This window comes from Lissotriton helveticus, chromosome 9 (assembly GCF_964261635.1).
Source record: "Lissotriton helveticus chromosome 9, aLisHel1.1, whole genome shotgun sequence".
NCBI classification, from domain to species: Eukaryota; Metazoa; Chordata; class Amphibia; order Caudata; family Salamandridae; genus Lissotriton; species Lissotriton helveticus.
The window spans coordinates 624,981,997-624,997,772 of record NC_136070.1 but is presented as its reverse complement, the minus strand read 5'-3'; the positions used below and the strand labels follow the sequence as shown (position 1 = coordinate 624,997,772).

The window sequence follows — 15,776 nt, the reverse complement described above, 5'->3', positions numbered from 1 at the left end:
CCTGACTCCTGGTTGTCGTCGATGCCTCCTGGTCCATGTGGCTGCAGAGACAAGCTTCACAATATCACCTGATTGCTTCGCGACATCGCCTGGTTCCTTCCGGGTTCCTTCCTGGTCACTGGCTAGTGACCCAGACTCAGTCCCCTCTGCTTTCAGGTAGCGTGCCCTGCATCAGAAAATGTGATGCAGCGCGCGCTACGAAGTTCGTTTTATTAATTAAATTGTTTACTTACGTCCAATTATCCATATGCCGGTTTTTAGCACCCCCCACCCTGCCCCTCCCCCACCGCGCCTCTCTGGCCTACCGCAACTCCCTCCACGGGCCGTGGCTGCTCACTGCACGAGCAGTGTTGCGCACTGCAACGCGGGCACAAGACCTAAAAATGACTAGATGACAACAGTGCTGAAAGAGGGATGCAGATGACTAGAACAGAAGTCAAAGAACTGGTTCATTGTGGTGGCAATACACAATGGAGGCTGGATCTGATAAAAGGATTAAGCAAAGCTCCGAATTCTCTCATAAATCAAACAGCTAGTGGTTTGCAGGGGGGAAACTTGTTGTATATAAACCGTTTTGAGAAGAACTTTTATGTAAAGTTTATTAAAAATCTGAGTATTTCTATGTCCTTACCCTGCATTCCACAACCAACCTTTACCCTTGATTCCAGTAAAATATAATTTCATAAATGTTCGATTAACAAAACTACTTAAGGCGCAATGAAAAGTCAGGTGAAACAGTACCCTTATGATTGATACCACTCTTGATGATCACAATTGGTTTGGTGTTCCCTCACCTAAAACTACAGGGCGTGGGACCATCAGGCCCGATTTGACCAAATGCAGAAAGATATGTGGCTTTCATTGAGTCTATGACTACTCATGTTCTTTTGGTCTGCCTCATAGATATCGGGAGAGGCGTGGGTCTTGTGGCAACTGATCACTAGTAGGCCCCTGGCGTCTCAACCTAGGCTATCCCGATCCGTCTTGAACTGAATTAATCGGAATGAAGATGTGTAAGTAAAGACTTATGAGGCCACAGAATTCAACAGCAAGGGACCCGTTGAGCTTGTAATTTGGTTCTGATGGAGGCTTAAACCATCATGGGCATCAGAGGACTTAACATGATGACTGTTCACATGTGATGTTAAATACAATTAACAAATCCAAACGTAATTAATCTACCGTTTAATCTTACCCCTGTATACTTCACCTATATTAAGGTGTCAATTTTTTGATACAGGAGGTAATTGTACGCACCACCAAACGGATCCCTAGAGTACTTGCCCTCTCAAGAAGGCTGTATTTCACCTAGGGAAGCGAGTACCTGGGTATGTAACCCAATGATGACACTGCCCAACAAGACATCATAGTGGTGATCACTTACACCACCAGTGGCAAAGATTGGTTGAGAGTTTCAGGTTGACAATTGAGACACATAGACTCTGGAGAACCAACAGAGCTAACTCTCCTTTTTTATGGATGGATCCCATCCGATGCCTTAAACTCCAAAGTGAGAGCCTGGAATTCTCTACCTGACTGCAATAACCTCTGCTATCCCTGGATGAAAAGCAATGATTCCCCTTTCCAATGTAACACCTCTTCAAAGAAAATAAAAGAAAAGAACCTCATATTCAACCTTGAAGCATGTGCTTTTGTCCCAGTAAACCTGGGTTGGTTAGGGGTTTCCTCACTAGAGCACGAATAACCTATAGTAGCTGGATTCAAATTAGGGGATTGTAGTATGTATTGAAGTTATTATACGTTGTTACTTTAAGGAATCTTACAAGAGTGTTCTTATGAATGTTCATAGATGTTCTTAGAATGTAATGTTTCCCATGTCACGGTTATTATGATCCTGTTGTTCATCATTGCTGGTCGTGGGTTATCTACTCAGGAAATAAATCTACATTTCCAAATCTCTAAAACTTGGATTACCTTCTTTATTTACCTACAAGCATACAACATTTATTGGCGACGTTTTTAAGCTTGTCTAATTCAGACCCACCGACGTGAGCAGATCGACTTTTGAAAATTTTAAACGCAGATACGGAGCCGACTCGATAGCGGTGATTCTCCGAATTTCAAGAGATCACTGTACTTTAATGGACATTCCGCTTCTAAAAACTGTGAGTTAAATTGGTTTTACGATACCTTGTTGTACTCGTCAACGGTCCTGTGCATAATTCAAACGCAGACTAGATTCTTTGCTCGCGACCCCAGCCGACTTGTCCTGCACTCGCACAATACGTCGCTGCAGCCTGTGCGCACCATAGTAACGCGCATTGTTTATTGACTGATGCACGTTCAGACGCACGCAACGTTCAGTGTCATAACGCCGGCAGCCATTTTAAAAAGTTCAATACTGTCGGTTTAACGCGACTATTGGCATTTCTGGGCAGATATTCAATGAAAAGAAAAGTGAGTGAATGAAAATACAGGAATCGGTTTAAGAGGCTAACAAGTAAGAATTTATTTAACTTATTTCTTCTAAATGGCAACTGCTAATAATAACAACAGTGGAATTGTAGCACCTCCTTCATTTTTAATTGCTCCTGGCAAGCCTCCAACACCATGGCACAAATGGTTACGTGTATTCACTAATTATTTGGAAGCAATAGATGCTTTGGAGTATTCTGCTTCAAGAAAGAGAGCCATTCTTTTTAACCATTTGGGAGACGCAGGACAACAATTATTTGATAATTTGTCTGTGGTTCAAGCTCCACCTGATGATGACACTTGGAAGGTTTATACTGAGGCTTTAACGCGTCTTGGCAAACAATTTAAAGATGATCCATCAGTCATGGTCGAGAGGCATGTTTTCTTCAAAAGGAAACAACTACAAGAGGAGTCCATAGAAGACTATTTGGCGACTTTGCGCGTACTTGCCTCAAAATGCGAGTTTGGCACTTATCTAGAAACTGCTCTGCGTGATCAGTTAGTTTTTAATTGTTTCAACAAAAAGATCCAGGAGCGAATTTTGACATGTAAAAATCCAACACTGTATGAAGTAATTGTAATTGCGAAAAGCATCGAGTGTTCAGTTGTTTCCTCGAAAATTTTAGCTGAACATGCTTCTTCTTCAATTGTTTGTAATGTTTCACAAGCATCCAGTGATAATTGTGATGTTAATGTTGTTTCTAACCGCGTGAGTGGTAAAACAGCTTTTGAACAAAAATCCAATGTATTTTGTTACAGGTGCGGTTCAAAATTTCATGTAGGAAACAACCCAAAGTGTCCAGCGCAAGGTAAAAGGTGCTCAAATTGTAAACGTGTTGGTCATTTTTCTGCATTATGTCGTTTACCCAGGGATAAAACCAAAGTTAATATGGTATATTCTGAAGAAGAAATTTGTGATGCGTTAAATGTTTCTTCTATATCTTTCATTCAGATTAATGCTCTTTGTGACTTCAGTATAAAGGGTCCTATATGTAAAATTTCTATTGGTGTACATACTATGCAAATTATGGCAGATTCTGGATCTCCTATTACCATTTTGGATGAAAATACCTTTCAGTGTTCTTGGAATAACACAAAATTGCTCGCTACAGATGTGAATCCCAAAGCCTTTGGGGGTTTTGATATAACCATGCGTGGTTATTTCCCTGACAACATTGAATTTAAAGGGAGAGTAATTTTTACAAAAATTTACGTTGCACTGAATGGCAGGGATATTTTGGGTTGGCAGGATCAAGCTAGGCTGGGTATTATTTTAAAACCTGGTCATCCTGAACCTGTTGCCTTAGGAGATCTACCAGTTCTTGCCATCCTTGATTATTGTAATGATCCTATTCTCTGTAATGTATTAGAAAAATACAAAGAAGTTTTCGATGACAGAATTGGTTTAGTAAAAAATTTTGAGCATAACATTAAATTAAAAGATAAGGTTTGTCCTGTTGTCCAGAAGGTACGTCCTGTGCCTCTATCTGTTAAACAAGATTTGAGGAAGCACATTGAATCTCTTATAGCTCAAGACATTATTTGTCCAGTTGATTCTTCAGAATGGGTTTCTGCTGCCGTAGTAGCACGAAAGCCTTCTGGCGAAATTCGTTTATGTGCAGACCTTAGGGTTCTTAATCGCAACATTGTTATTGATGTGCATCCTTTGCCGAAAATTCATGATATGCTGGCCAACATTGGTAGTAGTAAATATTTTTCTACTATTGATTTGCGCTCAGCATATCATCAAATTCCATTATCTAAAGAGTCTCAACCACTTACAACCTTTGTGACACCTTTTGGAGTTTATATGTATAAAAGGCTACCTTTCGGACTCGCTTCGGCAGCTAGTATCTTTCAAAGGTTAATGGATACCATTTTTAATAATTGTCCAGGAATTCAGGCATTCCAAGATGATATTTTGGTGCATTCTGAATCACTGGATCAACATTATATTTTGATGGAATATGTTTTAAAGTCATTACAAAATCATGGTCTTACCGTCAACAAAAAGAAGTGCAAATTTTTAGCAAATGAGGTTGATTATTTAGGCCACAATCTGTCAAAAGAGGGGATTAAACCTAAATCTTCTTTGTTAGAAGCGATTAAAAATGCTCCTTGTCCTTTAGACAAAGACTCTTTAAGAGCATTCTTAGGATTGAGTGAATATTATGCTCGTTTTGTCAAGGGCTATGCGCTAATTGTTCAACCGCTAAGAGATCTTTTGAAGAAACATGCCAAGTACGTTTGGTCCACTGAGTCTCAAGTTGCTTTTGATTCCATCAAAAATATGATTCTATCTGCTCCCGCTATCAAACCTTTTTCCCATGGTGTTCAGAGCATCATCACAGTGGATGCTAGTTCTCGGGGGCTAGATGCTGTCCTTAGTCAAATGATTAAGGGTGAAGAATGCACCATTGCATTTACTTCACGATCTTTGACTTCGGCTGAACTCAATTATAGCACTATTGAACAGGAAGCTTTGGCTTGCTCGTGGTCTGTGGAAAAATTTAGAATGTATATTTGGGGAACCAGATTTCTTTTATACACAAATCATAAGCCTTTAATTTATATGCTTGGGGAAAGTTCCTCTAATAGAGCCTCTTCTAGGTTAGTTAGATTGTTGGCACGTCTCCACGAATTCAATTTCGAAATTAAATATGTGCCAGGTAGTAAAAACATCCGGGCGGATTGTTTATCACGTATACCGTTACCCACACAGGAGTCAGTAAATTCTGATTTGGAGTGTGTTTTTGCAATTGAGGATGCTATTCAAGGTAATAAGATAACTAAACAAGATTGGTTACATGGTATGGAAAATGATTCTTGCCTACTAAATGTTAAAAGGTTTTTGATTAAAGGTTGGCCTATGGATAGAAACATGTCCATGGAAGAGAAACATTATGCACAAGTTGCATCAGAGTTGTCAGTTTCAGGTGACATTTTCTCAAAGACAAGACAAATTTGTCCCGCCTGCTGGTATTAGGCAATCTATTATTTCGGTGGCACATGAGAGTCATCCAGGTATTACTGGCACTACCAATAAAATTAAGACCACTTATTGGTGGCCTGGAATAGACAATCAAGTAAAGTTTTTCGTCAACCAGTGTCCCCAGTGTTTATGCTCAGATAAACACTGGAAGTTGTCCAATTCACCACTTGTACCAGTAGAATGGCCTGAAGCCCCTTGGCAGAAAATTGCTTTAGATTTTTCGGGTCCATTTTCTGTTTTTAATTCTGAATATAAATTCTTAATTGTGGCTATTGATTACTTTTCTAAATGGATTTATTATTCTTTTGTTAAAAATCCGAATTCTGATTCTGTTGTATCATTTTTAAAGCGTTTATTTGTCATTGATGGTACTCCTCATGAATTAGTTTCCGACAACGGTTCACATTTTGTTTCACAGGATGTGAATGTGTTTTTAAACAAATGGGATGTTAAGCATACGTTTGTTCCTCTTTACAGTCCTTCATCAAATGGTCTGGTGGAAAGAGCAAACCGTTTATTGAAAGAGGCGATTCAAACTGCTTGTGCTAATAAACTGGATATTTCACAATTTCTTAGTGAGAAAATCTGGAACTATAACTGTACTCCACACAGTACCACAGGAGTTTCTCCTTTTGTTTTACTTCGAGGTAGGATTCCAACCTCTAGGTTAAATCCATCTTGGTTAATGAAAAGTTCTTTAGTCAATGTTGATTTAACTAAAATCCGTGAACGTGTAAAAATGAAACAAGAGTGTTACAAAGATCATTATGATAATCGTATGCATGTTGCAGAAAAACCACTTGTTATAGGTGATTGGGTCATCATAAAAAAACCTGTCAAAATCACTAAGGGTCAATCAAAATTTTCTGCTCCTGTGAAAGTGCTAAAAGTCTCTCGAACTGCAGCTCTCTTGTTTGAAAGAGGTTGGTGGAACAAGAATGTTCTCATTAAGATCACTGACCAACAAGCAAGGATTATTTCCTCTAACAAGCAGAATTCGGATTTAGTTGAAAATTCAAGTTCTGATTGGTTTGGAGTTGGTGAATCTTCAATGTTGCCATCTGTTCCTGTTGATTGTTCTACAGATGTCAGTTCTGGTTCTTCATTATTAGCTCAGGGAGATTCCAAGAGTGTTACTGCTCTCCCTGCTTTACAACCTGTTTCAAATACCAGTGGTGCGGGGGATGATATGGGGGTTGGTCGCAGAATCAGATCAGTCCCTTTGAGACTTCATGATTATGTTTTGAATTAGTTTCTTTTTACTGTATGAGTTTCTTTTCACAATTCTAATTGCATTTATCTTTTCTTTTTAATGTATTGTTTTCTTTTCACATATCTGATTTTATTTATCTTTAGTTTAGGTTTATTTATTAGGGAAAGGATGTGTAGTATGTATTGAAGTTATTATACGTTGTTACTTTAAGGAATCTTACAAGAGTGTTCTTATGAATGTTCATAGATGTTCTTAGAATGTAATGTTTCCCATGTCACGGTTATTATGATCCTGTTGTTCATCATTGCTGGTCGTGGGTTATCTACTCAGGAAATAAATCTACATTTCCAAATCTCTAAAACTTGGATTACCTTCTTTATTTACCTACAAGCATACAACAGGGATACCAACCCCAGATATTCATTAGGGTTACCAGGATTTCCCACATCTAAATTCAACCACCTCTCAATGAGCCTTGTAAGATGGCTGTAAAATTACAAGGCATCTTAATGTGCCTGTGGGTAAAAGTTAAATTGTCAGCAGGCTTAATGAGGACAGTTGCGGAGGGAACACATACAAAATCCACACCAGGCAAGATGTGGATGTTTGTTTTATGATGTAACTAATGTATTGTTCATTTGTATCATAATATAAAGGGAATATCGCTAAATATTCAGCATTCAAAAACGCAAACTGGTTTGTGCCTTGTATTTGTACGTGGGGACCACAAGTCCCTACCCTGTAACACACTTTTAAAGAAATCTTTTTGTCCATTGATTAATATTTAAATTTTGCTATTGTTCTGTACTGAGGTTTTTAGTGTATTATTTAGCACAAGATGTGGGTAAGACACTGAAAGCACGAGCCAGGCTCGAGCCTGAAGTCTTGCTGGCACAGTTTGAGGTCCTGTTGGAATCTCGAACCCATAATGAGCCAAACTGTCACGTGACTCCTGCTTGCCACCCTCCTTCTACGCTCATTGCAAAAAATAGGTGAATACAAAGTATTAATGTTGCAGGTAAAAATAAGAGACAAATAGATTCCCATTGAGTGGCTGATTTGTGCTAAATGCTACCAGAAAACCTGCATTATTCTTGGCTTGAAATTATTGTGTGATGGTCAGCAAATATTTTACTTACTTTTTCTACACATCGACATGAGAAAGCACCTTCAAATACATAAGTTCCGAATACCAGCTGTACAAAAAGCGATTGTGTTTCATTTAATACACTGTAATGTTGTTCGATTCATAAGAATGTGGGCCGCATACAGGGTTCATGTGACAACTGTCTTGCCTCGTAGTTCACTAATGGCAGTGTAGCCAGCATGGGGGCGGATCAGAATGGTTCTACGCTCATGTTTAAAAACTATCACTTTAATAAGTACTTCCCAGTGCAATGCGAAAAAGTGACATATTAATGTCAAGCTTCACTTTTTATCATTTTGAAGAGTCATCATCATATTTGATGTTAGTTCTATGATTTACATGGCAAACATTTTCACTGCTCGGCTCACGCAAGGGTTCTAAGAGCCAAGCCAGACCATTTGGCTCGACCCAGGCTTGGTTCACCCTGTTAATTTGGTGTCTTGCCCACCTCTATTTAGCACTCTGATACTTCAAGGAGAGGTTATGCATCGTAAATATCGAAATAATAAACACATTAATTAAATGGTATGTCTGTACAATTTGCTGATGATGCATTACTCCTTTTTAACACTCCCAAGGAATTTGGATTTTAGAGAATACGTTCACTCAGTATTGTACCAGAAAAAGCTCTGTGACTAACCTTTAAGATTCAAGAGTCAGCTAAAATAAGCATTTTTATGGTCAAAAACTTTCCAATTCAGCATTTGCAACTGTAAACATCGTTTTTCAGATGCATTTACTGCCATTTTTTATGCTTCCTAAAATGGGCTTGGAAATGGATACTGATTCAGTGTCTGGAAGTAGTGTGTTTTGGGTATATCCTCCAAATACTGAATCTGTGTGTTATGTATCAATGTTTTGCAACTGAAATCCAGTCAGAAAAAAGTTAAAAGGTACTGATAATTCACAGGAGGTGGTAACCCATTTGAAAAGGTAAGAGGGCCACCTTCCTCTTGGTAAATTTAATAAAAGCTTGTTGGGAATCGAGAGTTGCCCATGGGACCATGGCCAACTCTCAATAAGGAAAAAACTTTTACTTTTTAAACATAGTACTTTTTATTTAAGGAAAATATGCTGCAATTGAAAAAAAAATTCCTTTATTTGAACGGGGTGGTCCACTGAACCCAGCAGGCCACTATCTCTGTGATGGCCTGTAATCACAGCAAGTTCCAATTTATGACACATCTAACAAATGAGAAAGAGGCAGGTCAGAATATGACCCAATACACTTCCGAGTTTTAGTGCATAGATTTGTTTGTAAAAATGTTTTCTTGCCATAAATATACTGATTGCAGTTTGCGAACAGTGGCCAAATGTGCTAAGGCTTTTTGCAGTCAGAAAATCATACTGTTTGTGACCACAAAATGGCCTTTTGCAATTCGGTAACATGTTACCAAATCATAATTTGAGTTTGCAGCTTCATACAAAATCAGTATTTGGAAGAGGCATGTTTAGGGGCTCCCTTTCAAATAACAATGTGAAATGGGATATATTAATGTTTTGTGACTGAAATCGGGTTGCACAATATTTATTTTACTGAGTACATAAAAGGATAGGTAGCCCATTCTCAAATGGGAGGGGGCCCCTAGGGGACTCCAACTCCTTTGTGAAGGTTGATAATAAAAATGTTAAGAGTTGCCAGTGGTCCCCTTGACCACTGCCTAGTATAAAAAAATGTTTTCAAAAATGTGTTTTTAAAAGCCTCCCATTCTTGTTCATGGAAAGCAGGCTGCATAAAATTAAATGTTTCTTTAGTTAAAAGCATTCACAGATGTGGTGGGCTGCTGACCCCTGTGATGGCAGCAAATCATAGTATGTCACAATTAGTGAGATACCTCATTAATATTTGTGACATAGGTTGAATCATGACTCACTTCAATTTGGTATGTTGCAAACCAACATATTACTACATAGGTCAGTTTGCAAAATACCACATTGGTCGCAAAATACTATTTGCAAATTGCGACCAGTTTTTTGTGACCAATGTTTAGTACTTCTGGCCTAACATTCTGCCACCAGTTGTTTGATCATCTGACCCAAAGTTCTTAGTTATTTATTCTTCTGAGGGAGCAGATATTGTAAATAGGAAAAATGAACAAATCATCATGCTAAAAAAAGTAAGCGTTAATTTTAATTACTGTTGCTATTGTGTTAGAAAAACTCAAAGTGAAATAGAAGCTCATGCGATTTTCCACCAAACATGTGCTGAGAGCACAAGTTTGCTAACAAACAAAATAGAGATTGTTAGCAAAGTCAGCAAGCCAGCTTCAAACAAAAGCAATGGCTAAATGCTATCATTATTCTTAAAAGACTGGAAAGACCACATGCGAAAAAAAAAAGATATGGGTAGATAACTCTCTCCCTATCTTGCTCGCTCTCCATATATTTATTATAGGCAATATAAGTGGCAGTGAAGAGACTTGAAGTGATACAATTTAATAAACTAAAACTCAGTCTACAAATCAGAAAGTCACTTTATATTGTACAAATTAGATTTTTGATAAAATAACATATTTAAGCCCTGAAAATGGTTTATCCATAACTCAGCTTCAAGGAAATTCTGCTTTAGGCATAATTGCAGTTTGACACCTTTGTTACCAGAATTTACAGTTTAAAGTCTTCGAGATTTGGCAGTGTGTAATTTTACCTACTACTTCTGGATTCTTCAGGAAAATCAAGAACCCATATCTGAGGGTTGTGCTGACTGTTTCAGTCCCTGCACCAAAAAGGTCCAGTGCGGATATCACCAAGTTCTTCATGGAAAATTCACTGGACGGATTCTGTTTATCCTGCAGGAAAACAACGATGTTCACATTAATGCGAAGGTTCTTTAATGGACCCAGATTAAGTTTCTCTTATTTTTAATGGATGCTTTTGTGAGATATTTATTGAAGGCCAAAATCAGGGCAGAATGCTCTGGTAATGTACCTTGACAGTGCTAATAACTACAATCATGAAGAAATTGAGAAAGGGCCCTGCAGAAAGACAGATTATTGAGTTGAATAGTAGTGGAAACATACTACTGTCTATATCCAATTGTTTACCCTGCAATTACAAAGTGGTACATTGTGCATCCGCTTCTGTGGTTTCTGGTGCAGTATGGTCACAGGACACACTGCACAATTGCTTTGGTGGATCAATGTGACCCAATAGGACTGACATTATTTTTTAACTATTATCTAACTGATGAGCAGATTTATAATGTTGTTGCCTTGGGTTTGCATTTGTTTTGTAAAGTAGACGCAATGCAAAGTCTTCTGGTGGGATTTACAATTCAACCCAAATGGTGATTTGAGTTGGATTGTAACTCAATGTACTGCAACCCAGTGCAATGCGCAGTCTATCATTACTTTGCATCAAGGTGATGTTAGGTCTGTTACTCAGAATGACCGATCAACTGTAGTAACATAAGCAGCAGTAGTTGTGCCCTCTGGTAATTTAAAACAGGAGCCATCAACATATTGTTCCCCTTGGGGGGTCAGATAAGGGAACATCAATCAAGTCTACCCGTCCTTTCGTCTCTTCTCAAAAGGGAGGGGCAGTAATATGGCTAAATTCAGAGTGGCACATCTGTCAACCGTGATGTTTTTAGCAAACCAAATGAATTCATAGGCAGTTAGAAGCGCACGGGTAAGGTGCTGTATTTTTATCTTATCCAAAAAATGTATCCACAGCATGGAGTACCAAGACTGTGAGATCAGTGTCAAAGACGAGGCCAACCGATTGCCTCATCAATACAACCACAGCCACGGGCACGACAGCTCTTTGACAGCTCAGGAGGGTCAACACAGCAGTTTTAAGCATAGCAGAAAAAATAAGCGCACAGCTGTTGCTTACCTCCGAAGGCCTGTGTTAAAACAGAGAGTGCACAGCCGGCCGTTTTGTGTACGTAAAACACAAACAGCTTTGCACCAAGCACAAAGACTAATTAGGTGAACTAAGCACAAGATCCAAGCAAGGCGCAACATTTAATTGCTAAAAACTCCATGCACAGGAGGATCATGAACAGCAGGGTCAATCCCTTACCCTCCTTTGACAGTAGGTGACCCAAGTAGGTGTCCTCCTGTCAATTAGTGATACCGGGGTAGCCAGGAGACGCACGGTGAAACCTAAAACCTCTACCAGCGAGGTGAGCCCACTTGAACCCCAAAATCCAGGTGAACCCAATCAGATATCCACTAGCAGGATGACTAGGAATGCTGAAGAACTTGCTCTTCTAGTCAAGGACAGAAAAGAAAGCTGCAAAAAAAGGAATCATTGTCACACATTTTTTGAACGTCAGTAACCGCTGTAAACTGGGGAATCACTGTTACATTCATTTCAAGCAAATCACAAAACAATAACCATCTTCATAATCATCGTGATAATACTGTCCACCCTTGTTGTCATCAATGTTGTTACTATCCAAATGATCCTATGAGGCGGCAGCATGCTGAGCTCTGCCATGTCCTGTCTGTTAGCTCCACGACCTCGTCCCCAAGAACCCATGACTTCCTACATGCTGTCTTCGGGCTCTTCTCAAGCAACCTACCTCAGTAGGCGACTAGCATTTCAGCATTACCAAAAACCTTACCAGATGCCAAATCAGCCGCATACACAGTATCCCTGATATCATAATTAATCTGGGGTGCTACATCATTGGAATACTGCTCCCAAAGTCCAAACAAAGTACCCGACGCATTCTTAAGGGCATGCTGCTGCACAAATGGCTCATACTCTTTCATCATACTCCATGCGCTCACTACACTGTAAATGGGGTGACCCCTTATTAGCTACCTCCATTTACTCTTCACCTCCCACATCAGATTGCATCAATATACAACCCAGTGGCTCACTAGTAGTTGCTTAGGCTCTGTCCCCTAATCCACGTACAGGTGTTCCACTACTCAGTACTGTCGAGACATTTCTTGTTTTGATTATTTGGAAGATGAAGATACAGAAGCAGAACCTGAGGGGAAGAACCTGAAATATCTGTGTGTAATTGTAATAGAAGTAGCTTTGCACAAGCATGGATTTCGTAACAGAGAAGTCGGTGTAGGTGAAGAGAAGTTGGAGAGCCCTAAAGACACTCTAGAGATTGTGATGAGAACTAGAAAATAACTCAAAAATTTGCTGTTCGGAAAGCAGTGTTGGAGTTGTTTTAGAGAATAGAAATGTAGCTGTAGAGTACAGCTCTGTTCGAGAGCAGGCTGTGGATTGCTTGAGTGAGGAAGAGCTGGAGAAAGATGTCAAAACAATAGGCATAGCGGGAAGACACCCAGTCATCACAGGCGCAGAAGGCGAAGCCAAAGAAAGGACAGGAGGCACGGTGACCACAGCAGCTGAATCAATAATAGAAGAAACAGAAACAGCAGAGACAGAAGGAGCAGATGGTTGAGGCTGTGGCACAGCAGTGTATATTCTCTGCAGGGTATATGGGGTTGGAGGTCAAGTATCTAAATGTTGCTCCACAAATTTATCTTTTTCCTATTGGGCAACAAGAAGCTTTTTACATTGCGATTGGAATTTCCTATTCGCACACTCTATTATTTTTTTGTTGTGTTTTCCTTTCATTCGCGACAGCTTTTCGCTGTTTTCCTTCTGGGCCTCTTTCTCTGTTTTCATTCATCTTTGTTTACCTTCCTATTACCATGTTCTAAGGAAATAAAACACTTATTGCCTACATTTTGCAAACAATAACTCCTTAACATTTAAAAAAAAAAATACGATTTGCTGTTCATCAAAAGTGCCTGTCAAAGGCCACTACAACTTTGGCATTGTCCCTCGTATATTAGTGCCATAACACACTAAACATAATAGGGCCAAGGCCATCCAACACATACCTATCCAAATTCAGAATGCCTTCTGTAGGTACTGGCTGCCTTACCTCTGGTTGAGCATCAGCAGAACCACAACAACAGCACAAAAAACCCTGTTCACGTATACTCGGCATTCTCAAAAGAAAACATGTTCACCATTTATGCATGCAAAGTATTTCCTCAGATCGCACCAAAAGGAAAAAATAAAGTGGTACCACAAACCAAAAGCCACAAACCCCAGGCATCTCCAAAAGTAAAACAAATGTGTTGAGTTGCCTGTCAAAGTGTTCACAAACACCTTGTTTCCAAATTGGTCCTGAGAACATGCCAAACACAAACCAAAATGGTGCCATAGCCACAAAGTACCAAAGCAAATTCACCTGGTGCACACAGATCTAACAAAGTTATTCTTCACTGCCGACTGTTCAGACCAAACTGTCAGATCCAAGGGTTTCGCCATACAGGACCCTAGCCGGGATGACTGCTGGCCGAGGCACCACCTGTCAGACAGACTGGGCAGCTGCGAGTACCAGACTCTCTCATGCAGGGATCCCTGTTCAGCCCCTCCGACCCAATGTTACCCCGTTCTCCTCACCCATCCCAGAAATGACCCGATTAGGGCCACCGGGTCACTCGCGACCTTCTCCCAGCCTTCCATACAAATGAAGAGTTGGTCAGACAGTAGAGAATACAAACCAAATGTATTTATTAGTATGCGCTCAAGTGGAGTCCAATCTGACTAGCCTCCTTAGATAGCTGCAGAGGGACTGACCCCGTCCACAAGGTAAAGTCAGATATACATTCCCAACACCCCTAAGACCCGCCCAGAATGAAATTTTCCAGCCTGGGCACTGATAAACAAAGGAGCTACCATCCTGTGATCGGGAACACACAATCTTAGCTTCAAGGTTACTCAGTCCGTGCCCGTCTCTCTGAGAGTAGGAGCAGGGCTACCTACAAGGAAAGGCATGCAAAACTAAATGATCTATTCATTAGTGCAGAGGAGCTCAACCTTGAATAATAAAGTGAAACAATTGAGGCTGGTTTCTGCTGAGGGAGACAGTATGAGGCAGAAGCTTCATTTCGATCATGGCACAACATTGCGGCTGAATACAAAATGGTGCCGCAAATGCTGACTTAACTTGCACAATGTTAGAAGGAGTCAGCGGGACGCATTTTCAGTCCAACAAAGGGGACATTCCATGGGTGGTGCCTGGGTTTTCCTATCAGTGCTCAATTTGAGCATGTGGTTTCCGGTGCTCCGCAACGGGACTTCATTGTCAATGTCGGCACTTGTGACAGCCGGCAGCTGTTTGTTTAATTTAGAGATGAGTTGGACAACAGTTGTTAAATAATTGAAAAGAACTAATGCATGTTGCCCATACCATTCTATGAGGTTTGGGGGCCTCTAATAGTCTGAATAGCCTCAGTTGTAGCACTGTGATGGTTAGTAGTTGTGTGGGTACCCTCATTGGCTGTACTTAAGGGTGCAAAATGCAGCAGCCTCCTGACAAGGGCCCTGGCACTTATTTTTTCACGAATTGAGCACTGATTCTTATGCAGCCATCCATGGGTTTTGATGCAAATCCCTATCTACAAATAATTGAAGACAGGGATTTGTGCCAAAATCCTACACTTCTCTGAGGTGGGCACAATAAGGAGAAATGTTTTCATTTCTTATCGTTTTTGCCTCTTTGCATGTGCTCTGCATTCTACAGCATACATTCTGCCTTAACGCATAAAGTTTGACAGGATAGCACTCCTTCCTGTACAAAAACGATGCTGACCACAACACAGACACCCTTGCACAATGGTGAAAGGGTGTCTGCTTTGGTTCGTAGCAGGCAAAAGTCTGTCTGTGCAGGGAGAGAGCAGAACAGCACCACATTTTATTTGACATGGTACTGTTATACTTTCTCCTGTTCACGCAACGCAGTGCAGAAACTTCACTTGCTGCGCTGTGTTGCATGATTTATTTGTAAATCTGTGCCTTCTTGTTTTTGCTGAAATAAATCACAGTCATTCAAAGCATTAATTCAAGCCACTGGCAGTGCAGTTTTCATACATGAGGGAACAAATCCTTCCAGTAGCAATGAATGAAAATAAAGAAATCCTTCCATTTATACCAGCTACTGTTAAGCAGATCTTTCTTTCAGTTCCTGCTCCAGTGGCTCCAATATAAATACACTC

At 40.0% G+C, this 15,776-nt stretch overlaps 1 protein-coding gene across 1 annotated transcript in view; it reads right to left on the bottom strand.

The window, feature by feature from the left end:
* LOC144781704 (cytochrome P450 2C5-like) overlaps nt 1-15,776 on the bottom strand; it is an 852,328-nt gene that overhangs the window by 127,152 nt on the left and 709,400 nt on the right. The window contains exon 6 of the mRNA XM_078660680.1: nt 10,436-10,577. Coding sequence (XP_078516806.1) covers nt 10,436-10,577 — 142 coding nt within the window. The remainder of the gene's footprint in view (nt 1-10,435; nt 10,578-15,776) is intronic.